The sequence below is a fragment of the Ranitomeya variabilis genome, chromosome 3 (genome assembly GCF_051348905.1).
Source record: "Ranitomeya variabilis isolate aRanVar5 chromosome 3, aRanVar5.hap1, whole genome shotgun sequence".
NCBI lineage: Eukaryota > Metazoa > Chordata > Amphibia > Anura > Dendrobatidae > Ranitomeya > Ranitomeya variabilis.
Genome location: NC_135234.1, coordinates 526,262,505 through 526,277,952, shown reverse-complemented (window position 1 = coordinate 526,277,952; position 15,448 = coordinate 526,262,505). Strand labels below are relative to the sequence as shown.

At 41.3% G+C, this 15,448-nt stretch overlaps 1 protein-coding gene across 3 annotated transcripts in view; it reads left to right on the top strand.

The window, feature by feature from the left end:
• MYO16 (myosin XVI) overlaps positions 1–15,448 on the top strand; it is a 685,244-nt gene that overhangs the window by 657,075 nt on the left and 12,721 nt on the right. For all 3 annotated transcript variants that reach the window (XM_077297020.1, XM_077297019.1, XM_077297018.1), the window contains exon 34: positions 2,958–3,046. In XM_077297020.1, the coding sequence (XP_077153135.1) occupies positions 2,958–3,046 (89 nt within the window). The remainder of the gene's footprint in view (positions 1–2,957; positions 3,047–15,448) is intronic.

Here is a 15,448-nt window from a genome sequence, read left to right as displayed (position 1 = left end):
ACAAAATTGTAGATTACCTGTAACACATAATATTTTGATCTATTAATGAAAGTCACAGATGATGTTACATTCAACAAAAGTTTCTATATGTACATAGTTGTGATAGTGATAGCAAAGTGTTTACACAAGTGTACGCAAGGGAAACTTTTCAGAAGGTAATCAACAGTTTAATTTATCTTTCCAAATTGCATTGGCTCTGACTTAAAGTCACTTATCTGGGTTGACGCACATCAATGAACTTTTACACACATGGAAACTTTACTTTTGTGATAAAACATCTTATCTAGGTGCCGTTCATAGAAACAGGCAGATGAAACACTGATGCCGTGGCCCTAGATCAAGGCTTTACAATGATAAAAATGTCTGTTCATTGAGTGTAAATGTTGTTTTTAATTCCTCGAACATGGCTTTGGCATTCTCATAGTAGATGGCACATGTTTTATATGCTCAGTATTTATGGTGCCTATAGTCAGTGTGATGTAAGATGTCTAAAGTATGATATTTACATCATTCTAGAAACTAGACTTTCAGATTAAATATTTTATAAGCAACTATTCAGAAGGTGTTGTTAAGATGTATGCAATTTTTTTACAATCTAACCTAAAAGAGAAACGTAATAATTCTTAAAGGACAAGATCTAGTTTCTGCCTTAAATGGGTTGTTAACACAAAATGAACATTTTCCTGGTGGCTTGGTATTTAAAACAAAAACAAAGGAATACTCACATCCCAGCACTCACCTGGGTGTTTACGTCAGAAGGAGATGTCACCATTCAAGCAGCAGGACCACTGCAGTCTGTAACTGGCAGCCATGGTCAGGTGAATTCCACAGGACGTCATCGGTGATTTCACAGATGATGCAGAGAGGAAGTCACTTGACTTCGAACCAATCACAGGTCCAAGCCACTTTGAACAATAATGACTTCATGCTGGTGGAAATGGGAATCCTGGTAAATGTCGGGAGGTATTGCTTTATTACTTTTTAATATAACTTTTCTTTTAGAGGGTCAATTCCATGGCATAAATCTGATGTTGACTCTCAAATTTCTGCTTAGAATGTGCTTAGGATCCACATAAGTCCTATAATTTTATGGGTCTAATCGCCATGTTGATTTGCATTATTTATGAGAAAAATAAAGGTACAAATTTCTGTATACATTTTTTACAAGCCTGGGATTATAATATGCCCTATTCACTTGCACTGGTTGCACATTGTTGCCATATTTAAATAGAATTTGATATGTAAATTGGTGGACCCTCCAGAGTAATCCCACTGCTAGGCCCTGGCCTATGTACTCCAATCATAGACTGGTTTCAGAGGTATATTACTGCTGATACAGAGTGGAAATGGAGGTGACACAGCTTAAGCATTCCACCTGCACCATAAATATGCGGCTTGGTAATGGGGTGATCTGTATTTATGTTTTGGTTTTTGGACAAAATTTGTTCATAAAACATCTTTAAGTAGACTTTCAGCTTCATTTCCATGGGTTTTAGAAAAATAGTGCATTAACAGTTTAGGAATTTTGACTATCTTAACAGACTCAAAAGTTTGTAGTCTTGCGTAGTCTTGTGCCAAACATTAGAGAACTATTTAAATCAGGAGAAAAGGTATTCACTATTTTTATGTTTTGTGCTATCAGAAAATTAAATAATTAAATGCAGAGGTTAAAGATCCATTTATACTTAGAAATTTATTGATTGATGCAGTAGTAGTTTTCTAATTATCAGCTAAATACATCAGAAGCAAATAATTATTTGTATATATAATCATGTATTATTATTATGATTATCATCACACTTATTTGATTATAGTCATTCATTCTTGTCCTGATAGTTTCTTGCTAAGTGACATGTTGTAGTGAAATATGTATATGTATAGATGTATGATCAGCAGTAAATTAACATCTGTCCTTAGACAGCAGCTTTCATAAAGGTCATGGCCTATGTTATCTTGAGCAGGCACTCTCCTGGCCCCAGGGGAAATTTCCTGAACACCTCCTAGTGCCTTTGATGGGAAGACACGAAATTGACACTGTATATTTACTCTGAGAAAGAAAGATTATATGAATAGTGTTCAAAGAAAAATAATGTATTCATTGGTAAAATAGCCAGGATCCAGTCACAAACCAAGGATTAGAATATTAACCTGAGAGGTTGGTCTAGACATCTGACCCCCAGGTTAACTCTATAAATTAGGCTTTACACATAGAAAGATGTTCACAGATTGAGGGGCAGCCAAGCTGATGTGAGCCATTCTATATTTATCACCCCCCCTCAGTGGGGCAGAATGCCGGACTGCAAAGTTTAGATATTTCTGTAAGTTTTCTCCCTTTATTTTATAACTGTTTTGCATATTTGCATGTCACTTCTTATTTTCATTTTTTTGTATCTTTTATAATCACTGTACCTTTTCTATTAAAGCTTGAAGCTTTAATAAGTTTGAACCTTGTATGCTCTAAACAATCCATAGCCTTAGTGTGTGATCCTGGTGATTGGCAGACAGTAGTAGTAGTATTTCCGGGACTCATCTCCCGTGTGTTCGGTGAGTGGTGGCAGCGTGTATGAGCGGGGTGCATGGTCTGTGTCGGGGGTGTGATTTATGCTCCCATTGCAGTATAGGACAGAGGCTGAATGCTGGACTGAGTGAGAGGAGATAGATTACCCTTGCAGGTGCAACCACCAGTCTCGTGCTGAGAAGCAGTATGTTCATACAGATTGCTCTATGTACATTGATACACCAGTAGACCCATAAACAGACCATGCTTTCTACAGACCCGAAAAAGATGAATTCTCCCAGGACCGTACAGTGTCTCTATCAGCTTTGGGGGAATTCTGACAGAAACCCCTGGTGTAGCGCTAGAGAGAAAGAATTGTATAAGTGTGAACCTAGCCTTACTCTTGTGATGTGATATTTATTGCTATATTTTTACATGTATTTATTTTTATGTATTTTAGGACTATCTGGTGAAGAAATGAATTGCAAATATCGAAGTAATGCATCAAACTCTTCAATACCAAGAAACAAGGAAAATTCCAGCAGCCAGGTATGTTACAATAAGTCCATACTAATATTGTATGGTTTTGTTATAGTTTCAGGTGAATAAAGCTTGATTACTAGATAACAAAAAGTTATGCGTTAGGAGACTCCATAATAGATTCCATCAAAAAAGCCAGAAAACGTAAGCTATTTTGTTGCTGACAAAAACATTGCAATAAAAGTATGTTACATACTTATGGGCTGAACATGCTTGTTAATGTGAATTATCTACATATGAGAATTATTACTGGGCATTTTCGTGTATTTATATAGCACTATTTTCTGCACTTTATCCTGCTGTATTTCTGCACTTTACTTTGTTGTACTATTGAGCTAATCATTTAGCTTTTGCACCTTGGTATATGGTAGAGGTTGGTTTAGGGACAGTCGACTGGAGCGGGGGCGCCATCTGCGCAGGTATCTAGGGCGCCAACCCCCGCAGATAGGCTGTTCATCTCTAGGTACAGTGCAGGGGTATAGGTTATTCAGCTGCAGAACGGGCCGGATTTAATGTGCAATTTTTTTGAAGTGTTGAAATTTGGACACAATCAGCACAGGTCCCTGTTTTTTGTATGGTGTACATATATATAAAAGTGGCATTTGACCTATTGATTGTACTATATATTCATAGGTACACCATACTACACCTTTTTTGCTCAGTTTCATTTGTTGTGCTGTCTGTAGTGTATGGACTGCTGTATGTTGTTGTTACTATCTTCTGCATGATAGGGCCTATTAGGGACAGATAGGGCAGCCTACGTTGAGCAGGGGCGCCATTGCGAAGGATTATTAGGGTGCCAACCTCTGCTGTGAGGTAGGGACTAGATAGTTAAGCCCTCTAGGGTGATTTAGCACCCTGTATCTTTGTTTACAGCCATACATGTTTTTAGGTCGTGATTGGTGTCGGAATTTTATCTATATTAATTAAAGGTTAAGTTTTATTGGTTATTGATTATCTGAAAATATAGTGTCTCTGCCTCGGTCTTAAAGCACGACTCCTACTGGTGTTATCTCCTTGTTGCGTTGATCTCATTTCTCACTCTTCACAATAAACCTCGCTTCTTGTCCTTTCTTGGGGTACCACCGCAATGTAGTGCAGGCGCGGTCCCGTAACGTTCTTTCTGTTTGCTAGGCCTCTGTCAGGATCCCACCCCTGACAGGGACCCCCCTGAATCTTCCCCTGCAACACCCTCTGCCACAGGATGTTGCCTAGTTCCAACCCAGTCAGCTTTCTCTATAACTTCCTATCTAACCCCCAGTTTTACCAGATTGTGAGGAGTGGCCTAATACATAGCAACCTTAGCTCCCCCTGGAGGCCAGACTGTGAAGTGTATTGGTGTCTGTGATACCTGGTCAGGTGAACTCCTTCAGTGCCATCAGATGTACCAATACCCCCCTTAGCGGTGGAGCATCAGTACTGCAACGACCAGGACTCTGGGGCGCTTCTTCAATTGTTAGTAAATTGAAAGATGTTTGTTATATCAGAGGTTGAAAACCTGAACATTTCCTGCTCTTAGTCTGGGTGGTACATACAACCTAAATAATGCTCTGAGAATTAAAAGGTTCTGGCTCCAGAATGATCCATTTGCTTACATTAGTAGATTGTGACTAGTGATGAGTGAATATTTCAATGTTCGGTTCTGATTACAATCGCCAAATTTGCAATATTTGCTGATTTATTCATCGAATATTCGGTGAACATAACTGAACGCCATTCAAGGCAACGTGAGGCATAAACAAGCGTATGCACAACACCTTATAACGGCCCCAAAAGCTGCCAAAACACATCAAATGAGGGACAGACACCAGGAAAGTGGCCTTAATTCACCCACAGTACAAATTGTAGCATGGCACTGCAGCAATGAGCCAGTAATGAGGTATTGGGGTCGGCCCAGCATTTACAGGTTTCAGTTGAATGTCACAGTAAGACAAGATGGGTGAGGGATTGAGGTAGGCCTCCTGTGCTGGGAGCCCTGATACCACATGCAACGGCTCACCTGCTTTCATTCTCAGCCACACTCAGGTGGCACAAATATCATATAAATTTTATAGACTACTATTGTCAGAAAAATCTAAGGATAGTAACACGGGTAGTTGACTCCAAGAAAGTGGAGGCCTGATGGTCTCGGAGGCCTGCTGCTACAAGCAACACACATGAAGGAGACCCAACCTGGAGTCTTCACATTTACAAAACTTAGTGGCACGCACCAACAAAGTGGCATCAATTTCACCACAGTAGAAATAGTATAATAAGGATCAACCGGTTATCCACTACGTCCAATCCAGCAGATGGACACCCAACCAGGAGTGTTCACATTTCCAATAATTATTGGCTGGCAACACCAAAGTGGCACCAATTTCACCACAGTATAGATAGTATAATATGGACCAACAGGTCTTCCACTATGCCCAATCCAGCAGATGGACACCCAACCAGGAGTGTTCACATTTCACGCAATGGTCTTCCCCATATGATGGTTACTATCTGAGGTTAATTATCGTAAATTATTGTATTAGATCAAGTTAAAGTTCAGTTTAGTGATATTTTCAAGTACATTCCAACCACAAACTGCTAGATTTAAAAGCATTCACAGCATTAATATTAATTCTGCACTTATTAAACACAGCATAAACGGGATGTGTAGCCTGTCTTTAGTAAATAAATATAATGCCTTTAGTAAATAAATATAATATTCACACTCTCATTGCCATAATTCCTGATCATTATATTTACCACCTTGATGACAGCCTACAATGCAACCATGTATCTTCAGGAACCTTCTTTAGTGCTTCCAATAACTCTCCATAGAATCGTTTCTCTGATGTTTATTTTAAACCTGCTTAATTAATGTAACAAAATTGGCACTAATTATAGGATCTTAGCATGATTACCAGCATATGGCTTGTTTTATCCAGAGCAAAGGAAAAAGGGAAAAACTTCTGCTCGTGTATGAAGTCTCCAGTCGTTTCACTAATGATAGCATAAAGATGGTCTTTTACTAGCATATACCGTGCATTTTGCAACAGTAATGTTGTATAATGCTTCACCGCATATTGAGTGTTTGGGAAATACAATTTTTCTGTTGATATTTTACAGTCACAATAACGTTTCAGAAATTTATTAGAACATATGTTTAGTCAGATTGTTATATTAATGGTCCTTAGCAGAGGAAAATACATAAAATCTCAGTGCTAAAATTTAACTAGACTTCATATAATGATATGATAGTTAAATCAATGAAGCAGGAACTGTAAAGATTTTAATACAGGCATCCTAAAAAAGTGTTCACGGCCAATGCTTCTGTCTCATGCAGCTACTTGCTATGTACAATTTGATGATTTTATTTACCGATTCAGATGGATACAGCTGTAGCGAACAGAATGTCAGAGTATACTGCTCTAAAGTTTATTGTTGTCTGGTGACAATGCAGGCAGTCCTGTATTGTATTCTTAGCAATTAACCCCTTAATCCCATATGACGTACTATCCCATCAAGGTGACCTGGGACTTAATTCCCAGTGACGGGATAGTACGCAGCTGACATCAGGCACTATGTGCCAGGAGTGGTCACGGACCGCCCCGGCACATTAACCCCTGGCACACCGCGATCAAACATTATCGCGGTGTACCGGCGGTACAGGGAAGCATCGCGCAGGGAGGGTGCTCCCTGTGGGCTTCCCTGAGACGATCGGTACAAGGGAATGTACTCACCTTGTACCGAGCGTCTCCTCCCTGCAGGCCCCGGATCCAAAATGGCCGCGGGGCTGCATCTGGGTCCTGCAGGGAGTACTTCCGGGTGCCGTGCAGGCGCTGGTAAGCCTGCGGCGATGTGAGTGAGATTGCCAATCTGATAGAGTGCTATGCAAACTATCAGATCGGCGATCTGTGATGTCCCCCCCTGGGACAAAGTAAAAAAAGTTAAAAAAAAATTTCCACCTGTGTAAAAAAAAATAATTCCTAAATAAAGAAGAAAAAAAAAAATATTATTCCCATAAATACATTTCTTTATCTAAAAAAAAACAAAAAAACAATAAAAGAACACATATTTAGTATCGCCGCGTCCGTAACGACCCAACCTATAAAATTGTCCCACTAGTTAACCCCTTCAGTGAACACCGTAAGAAAAAAAAAAAAACGAGCCAAAAAACAACGCTTTATTATCATACTGCCGAACAAAAAGTGAAATAACACGCGATCAAAAAGACGGATATAAATAACCATAGTACCGCTGAAAACATCATCTTGTCCCACAAAAAAGGAGCCACCACATAGCATAATAACCAAAAAAATAAAAAAGTTATAGTCCTCAGAATAAAGCGATGCCAAAATAATTATTTTTTCTATAAAATAGCTTTTATCGTATAAAAGCGCCAAAACATAAAAAAATGATATAAATGAGATATCGCTGTAATCGTACTGACCCGACGAATAAAACTGCTTTATCAATTTTACCAAACGTGGAACGGTATAAACGCCTCCCCCAAAAGAAATTCATGAATAGCTGGTTTTTGGTCATTCTGCCTCACAAAAATCGGAATAAAAAGTGATCAAAAACTGTCACATGTCCGAAAATGTTACCAATAAAAACGTCAACTAGTCCCGCAAAAAACAAGACCTCACATGACTCTGTGGACCAAAATACGGAAAAATTATTGGTCTCAAAATGTGGAGACGCAAAAACTTTTTTGCTATAAAAAGCATCTTTTAGTGTGTGACAGCTGCCAATCATAAAAATCCAACATAAAAAACGCTATAAAAGTAAATCAAACCCCCCTTCATCACCCCCTTAGTTAGGGAAAAATAATAAAATTAAAAAAATGTATTTATTTCCATTTTCCCATTAGGGCTAGGGTTAGGGCTAGGGTTAGGGTTAGGGTTAGGGCTAGGGTTAGGGTTGGGGCTAGGGCTGGAGCTAAAGTTAGGGTTGGGGCTAAAGTTAGGGATAGGGTTGGGGCTAAAGTTAGGGTTGGGGCTAAAGTTAGGGTTGGGGCTAAAGTTAGGGTTAGGGTTTGGATTACATTTACGGTTGGGATTAGAGTTGGGATTAGAATTAGGGGTGTGTCAGGGTTAGGGATGTGATTAGGGTTACAGTTGGGATTAGGGTTAGGGGTGTGTTTGGATTAGTTTCAGGTAGAATTGGGGAGTTTCCACATCAGGGGCTCTCCAAACGCGACATGGTGTCCGATCTCAATTCCAGACAATTCTGCGTTGAAAAAGTAAAACAGTGCTCCTTCCCTTCCGAGCTCTCCTGTGTGCCCAAACAGGAGTTTACCCCAACATATGATGCATCAGCGTACTCGGGACAAATTGGACAACAACTTTTCGGGTCCAAGTTCTCTTGTTATCTCTGGGAAAATAAAAATTTGGGGGGCTAAAAATCATTTTTGTGGGAAAAAAAAGGATTTTTTATTTTCACGGCGCTGCGTTGTAAACTGTAGTGAAACACTTGGGGGTTCAAAGTTCTCACAACACATCTAGATAAGTTCCTTGGGAGGTCTAGTTTCCAATATGGGGTCACTTATTGGGGGTTTATACTGTTTGGGTACATCAGGGGCTCTGCAAATGCAACGTGACGCCTGCAGACCAATCCATTTAAGTCTGCATTCCAAATGGTGCTCCTTCCCTTCCAAGCTCTGCCATGCGCCCAAACAGTGGTTCCCCCCACATATGGGGTATCAGCATACTCAGGACAAATTGGACAACAACTTTTGGGGTCCAATTTATCCTGTTACCCTTGTGAATATACAAAACTGGGGGCTAAAAAATCATTTTTCTGAAAAAAAAAAAGAATTTTTATTTTCACGGCTCTGCGTTATAAACTGTAGTGAAACACTTGGGGTTCAAAGCTCTCAAAACACATCAAGATAAGTTCCTTAGGGGGTCTAGTTTCCAAAATGGTGTCACTTGTGGGGGGTTTTAATGTTTAGGCACATCAGGGGCTCTCCAAACACGACATGGTGTCCCATCTCAATTCCAGTCAATTTTGCATTGAAAAGTCAAATGGCGCTCCTCCCCTTCCGAGCTCTGCTATGCGCCCAAAAAGTGGTTTACCCCCACATATGGGGTGTCGTTGTACTCAGGACAAATTGCACAACAACTTTTGTGGTCTAATTTCTTCTCTTACCCTTGGGAAAATAAAAAATTGGGGGCGAAAATATCATTTTTGTGAAAAAATATGATTTTGTATTTTTACGGCTCTGCATTATAAACTTCTGTGAAGCACTTGTTGGGTCAAAGTGCTCACCACACATCTAGATAAGTTCCTTAAGGGGTCTCCTTTCCAAAATGGTGTCACTTGTGGGGGGTTTCAATGTTTGGGCACATTAGGGGCTCTCCAAACGCAACATGGCGTCCCATCTCAATTCCAGTCAATTTTGCATTGAAAAGTCAAATGGCGCTCCTTCCCTTCCGAGCTCTGCTATGCGCCCAAACAGTGGTTTACCCCCACATATGGAGTGTCATTGTACTCAGGACAAATTGCACAACAACTTTTGTTGTCTAATTTCTTCTCTTACCTTTGGGAAAATAAAAAATTGGGGGCGAAAAGATCATTTTTGTGAAAAAATATGATTTTGTATTTTTACGGCTCTGCATTATAAACTTCTGTGAAGCACTTGTTGGGTCAAAGTGCTCACCACACATCTAGATAAGTTCCTTAAGGGGTCTACTTTCCAAAATGGTGTCACTTATGGGGGGTTTCAATGTTTAGGCACATCAGGGGCTCTCCAAACGCAACATGGCGTTCCATCTCAATTCCAGTCAATTTTGCATTGAAAAGTCAAATAGCGCTCCTTCGCTTCCGAGCTCTGTCATGTGCCCCAAAAAGTACATATGGGGTATCGGCGTACTCAGGACAAATTGTACAACATCTTTTGGGGTCCATTTTCTCTTGTTACCCTTGGTAAAATAAAACAAATTGGAGCTGAAGTAAATTTTGTGTGGAAAAAAGTTAAATGTTCATTTTTATTTAAACATTCCAAAAATTCCTGTGAAACACCTGAAGGGTTAATAAACTTCTTGAATGTGGTTTTGAGCACCTTGATGGGTGTAGTTTTTAGAATGGTGTCACACTTGGGTATTTTCTATCATATAGACCCCTCAAAATGACTTCAAATGAGATGTGGTCCCTAAAAAAAATGGTGTTGTAAAAATGAGAAATTGCTGGTCAACTTTTAACCCTTATAACTCCCTAACAAAAAAAATTTTGGTTCCAAAATTGTGCTGATGTAAAGTAGACATGTGGGAAATGTTACTTATTAAGTATTTTGCATGACGTATCTCTGTGATTTAAGGGCACAAAAATTCAAAGTTGGAAAATTGTGAAATTTTCAAACTTTTTGCCAAATTTCCGTTTTTTTTACAAATAAACACAAGTTATATCGAATAAATTTTACCACTAACATGAAGTACAATATCTCACAAGAAAACAATGTCAGAATCGCCAAGATCCGTTGAAGCGTTCCAGAGTTATAACCTCATAAAGGGACAGTGGTCAGAATTGTAAAAATTGGCCCGGTCATTAACGTGCAAACCACCCTCAGGGCTTAAGGGGTTAACAGCCAAAAAAAAGGGGAGGCACAGGAATGCTGCAGTAATTAAAAGCATAAGCAGTTATTGATTTCTTCTTATCTAATTTAATGGGACAAATTTAAATTTTTACTATACAATATTATACTATATTATGACTATACTCTGGAAGGATTTTTAATTCACTACTAATAGGCTCAGTTCTTGAAAAGCATTTCTCCTCCTAAGCACTTTAGACATGTCACACATATAAGGCTGGTTTCACATTTGCAGGTGGAGGTGCTGCGGAGGGCTACATGTGTCCTCCGTGAAGCTCCGCCCACCACCACACCTCCTCTGGTCAGCTCCGCCTATGTCAGCATGTGGCGTGCATACCCTATCTTTACCATTAGGTACGCAGGCCATGTCGATGTATGCGGATGCCTCCTCATGCATCGTTTTGACGGTGTGGTGACCACAACAAAATGCAACTCGATGCATTCGGCACAGGTCGCCACACCGTCAAAACGACGCATGCAGAGGCATCTGCATACATCGGCATGGCCTGCGTACCTAATAGTAAAGATAAGGTACGCATGCCGCATGCCGACGTAGGCAGAGCTGACCGGAGGAGGTGTGGTGGTGGCGGGGCTTCAAGGAGGACGTATGCAGCCCTCCGCAGCATCTCCATCCGCAAATGTGAAACCAGCCTAAGTGTGGTCTGCCCCTTTGAATATGCACTCATACACTTTAAGCTCCTTGCGAGAAAAGTATATTACAAATTATTGCTGCTGAAATTAGATTCAATAAATCTTTCTCATTTTAATACAATATGCATGTGCTGCTGCTTCTTGTGTGCCCAGTTGCAGCAAAGCAAGTGTAGCGTGGCACAGGGCAGTAGCTACACATTATTTGATTTCCTTCTCCAGGCTTACTTGCTCGTGCCTGAGCTAGCATTTATACCTTCACCATCACCCAGCACAGTATTTTAGGAGTGTCTCTGGTCCCCAATAACTGTATCACTGCCCATTAAGTGGGAGTCCTACACTTCAACCCACGGTTCTGCGTCTTTCTTTTCCCTTAGGGGAACTAGTGTGCCCCCTATAGCCGTTACATATCTTCTTCACTTGCTAACCCTTTGGAACTACATCCCACAGCATTCTCTTCATCTTGCATTCCCTATTCCGTCTTGGTCCGTTAGCTCTGTTTCGCAAATTTGGGGACCTACTGCTAAACTTCCTGTCCCAGGACTCATCTGTTGTGCATCACTTTGCCCTTCAGTCACTTTTCCTTTCTCTAATCCAGATCTTGCTATTCACTGCCTTTGTCTACATTTACGTCAGGTACACCAATGTCACACGGCCCTGGTGACTACTCAGACACTAGGTCTGCTTCTGTTGCACGCTAAGCCCTATCTTACTCTCTACCAGGAAGTCCTCGCTGATCTTGCTACATAGCCCTCTCCATACATCTATACCTACTCACTATCGACTGCAGGGCACATCACAACCCTATCACTTAACAATGTAAAACATTTTAAATAGAGATGATGGAGCAGTAAAATGAACGAATGCTTGTTACTCAAACCGAACAATTTCGAATGATTGAATGCTCATTTCGAGTAATGAGTATAATAGGAAAAAAAGGGAAAATCTAACATTTTTCTGGCTGACCCTACAAGGAGTTCTGGGAGGCAGTGAAAATGATGGAATAAGTGCTGAATGGTAGGAGCATGGGGAAGACCCTTGGAAGCATCTCTAACTCCCAGACTGCTGCTGAGAACAATGGTGTCACACTTTTACACCTCTCAGATACAGGGACTCAGATACACCCTGTATTAGACATAAAGGAGGGCCTCATACACATTCTGTTCAAATTGTCATGGAGTGGAACTCATAAAGGCTATGCACTAAATGCAAATCCTCCCAAAAATTACAAGCAGGGTCATTCAAACATCCCTAAAGGCAGCAACTGTAGTGTCATTCAAATATTGTAAACAAGGTGTAGTTGTGGCACTCCTACTCTCATAAAAGCTCTGCACACAGTGCAAAGCTGCCAGTAATTACAAGCAGGGTCATTCATACACCCTTGAAAGCACCAACTGAAGTGCCTCATAAAAAATTAAGAAAGTGTAGTTGTCGTACCTCTAACTTCATAAATGCTTTGCACAAAATGCAAAGCCAGGGAAAATTATAAGATCAACCAGTCATCCACAGACCCTGTAAGGCAGCAACTGGTGGGTCTCATTTAAATATTGAACATTAAAAAACACTTTATATTCTGTTTTCATCTGGCAGTGTGGAAAAGTAGGGTCTAATCCAGTCTTTGCTAAATTTTACTAGAGTGACCCTCTCAGAACTTTCTGTTGATAGGTGAAAGCCCCTGTCTGTTATAACCTCTCCACCCGGTGGTACTAAAAAAACCCTCAGACAAGTTGCTGGCAGGAGTGAAGCACAACACCTCTAAGGCAAAGAGGGACAGCTCATGCCAGATGTCCAGCTTTGAGACCCAGTAGGTGAAGGTCACAGAGGAATTAGGGAGTAGGCTTGTTTTGTCAGCTAGGTAATACTTGACCATCTTTAAAAACTTTTCCCTCCTTAAAAAAATACCCGGACATCAGGCTCTGCACAGTTGGTTGATGTCATGACATGGGTCCAAGCCTTTGACAGCATACCCCTGCCTCTGCTGTTTTTCTCCCTGGCCTCTCCTCCGAGGTTGGACATGCAAACTTCACCCCTGCCACTAGCATTGTCTGTTGGGAATTTTTTCAACATATTTTCCACAATGGCCTTCTACGCCTCAGGAAGAATAGATGAAAATTTCTGCTTGCAGTGTGGTTCTAGAAGGGGGAACAACCAGTACCCTTTTTTATGGCAAAGATGAATGTAAGGCGAGGGTTATGGGAAAGGCAGCGGTACATAAAGTTAGACATATGTGCCACGGTCCCTACAGCAAACACTTCCCTGTCTCCACCATGATGTTTACTCTCCATCTCATCCTCAATCTCTTCATCCACATGTGTGTGTGAACTTGCCAAGTTTCAGCCACTACCAGGTTATGCCCATTATCGCACACGACCATAAGTGATGAGTGAGTGTACTCGTTGCTCGGGTTTTCCCAAGCATGCTCGGGTGACCTCCGAGTATTTATGACTCAGAGATTTAGTTTTCATCACGGCAGCTGAATGATTTACAGCTACTAGACAGCTTGATTACATGTGGGGATTCCCTAGCAACCAGGCAACCCCCACATGTACTCAGGCTAGGTAGTAGCTGTAAATCATTCAGCTGGCGTGGTGAAAACTAAATCTCCGAGCAGTTACAAATACTGGGAAGTCACCCGAGCGTGCTCGGGAAAGCCCGAGCAACGAGTACACTCACTCATCACTAACGACCATGCCTGGTTAAAGGTTTAGCAGCAAGAGCCACAGATCTGTCTGGTGGTCTGTTATTCCTTTCAATAACTTTGCTGTGGTGTGTAGTTTGTCTCCTAGATAAATTAGCTTCAGCAGAGCTTCTGTCCACTTTGCTGAGGCAGTGCTGCAGAGCTTCCAGCTTCTGGCTGATGCAGATGACGTGCTCTGAGATAGTACATCGGACATGGAGGATGAGAAGGAGCAGGATAATAATGTAGCTGCGTGAGTGCTCATAAGTAATACAATGATGCATATGTTCTCACTTAGTGTTTTTTGATGTTAGATCTCTTATTATAAGGACAGGCTTCAGGTACAGTTGATATAGCACTTAAGCACTTTGAATGGGTGTTGGCGGTAGCTTTTTGTGAAGAGATTCCTATCAGGGTCAGTTAGGGAAAACCGACGAGGAGCGTGGGCATCATAACGATTTCCTACTGTCATGATCCAGACCAGGTTTTGAGTCCTGTCTTCCCCTTTTTCCGGTCTGGGCATGCCAGTGGTTAACTTTCTCAACCTCAGTCTAGTCTCAGGTTTGCTATTTATCTCCACTGTGTCCTGCAGACTTTGTCAGTTATAGTTTCTACCTAAGGTGTGTGTAGCTGACTCCGTTTGCCCTGATTTGTCCTGCTGGTTGCTTACTGAACCTTTGTCTGTTTTCCCCTCCTGGAACCTGACCTGTGGTTTTGTCTCTTGTCTTTGGCATATCTGCTCCTGACCGGTACTGACCCATTTAGCTTGTTGTTGACTCTCTGTTTTCTTATTCCTTTTGTACTGCGTTAGTCTTAAATTGACCTGGCTTGTTTTGACTATTCTGCTGCCACCTGGTGGTGGCCTTGCTGCTGCATTGAAGGTCTGGTCTTGCTGTGTGCAGTCCTTCCACCATTCTATTGCCACCTAGTGGAGCTTGCATTTACCTGCATTGCAGCTGCATGACATTATAACTGACCCAAAACAGACAGTTTTTTTTCTCTGCTCCTCTTTCTATGGATCCGCTCCGTACCGTGGCGGATCGGATGTCTAGTTAGACACAGATGATGCAGAATTTGTCTGTGGAACATAAGGCTTCGGCCACGTCTCATAACCAACTTCAGAGGGAGCTTTCTGGGACAGTTAAATCTCGAGTCTTCAGGGATCTATTTCTCCATCTTCCATCTGTCTTTAAGCACTGACACTGTTGATGCTTCGCTGTACTCCCCTGAACCTACTCTCAGGCTCCCAGATACCTTCTCAGGAGAAAAGGATAAGTTCTGTACTTTCAAGGAGTGTTGCAAGTTGCTGTTTTCTCTTAGACCCCGATCCTCTGGTGAAGAGGGTCAGCGGGTGGGGATAATTATTTCCTTACTTCAGGAGGGACCTGATTTGTGGGCATTCTCTTTACCTGACACTGCTCCGGAACATATGTCTGTTGATAGGTTCTTTGAGGCCTTAGGACTTATTTTTGATGAACCTGACCACGTCAGAGTGGCAGAGGACACTATCATGGGTCTC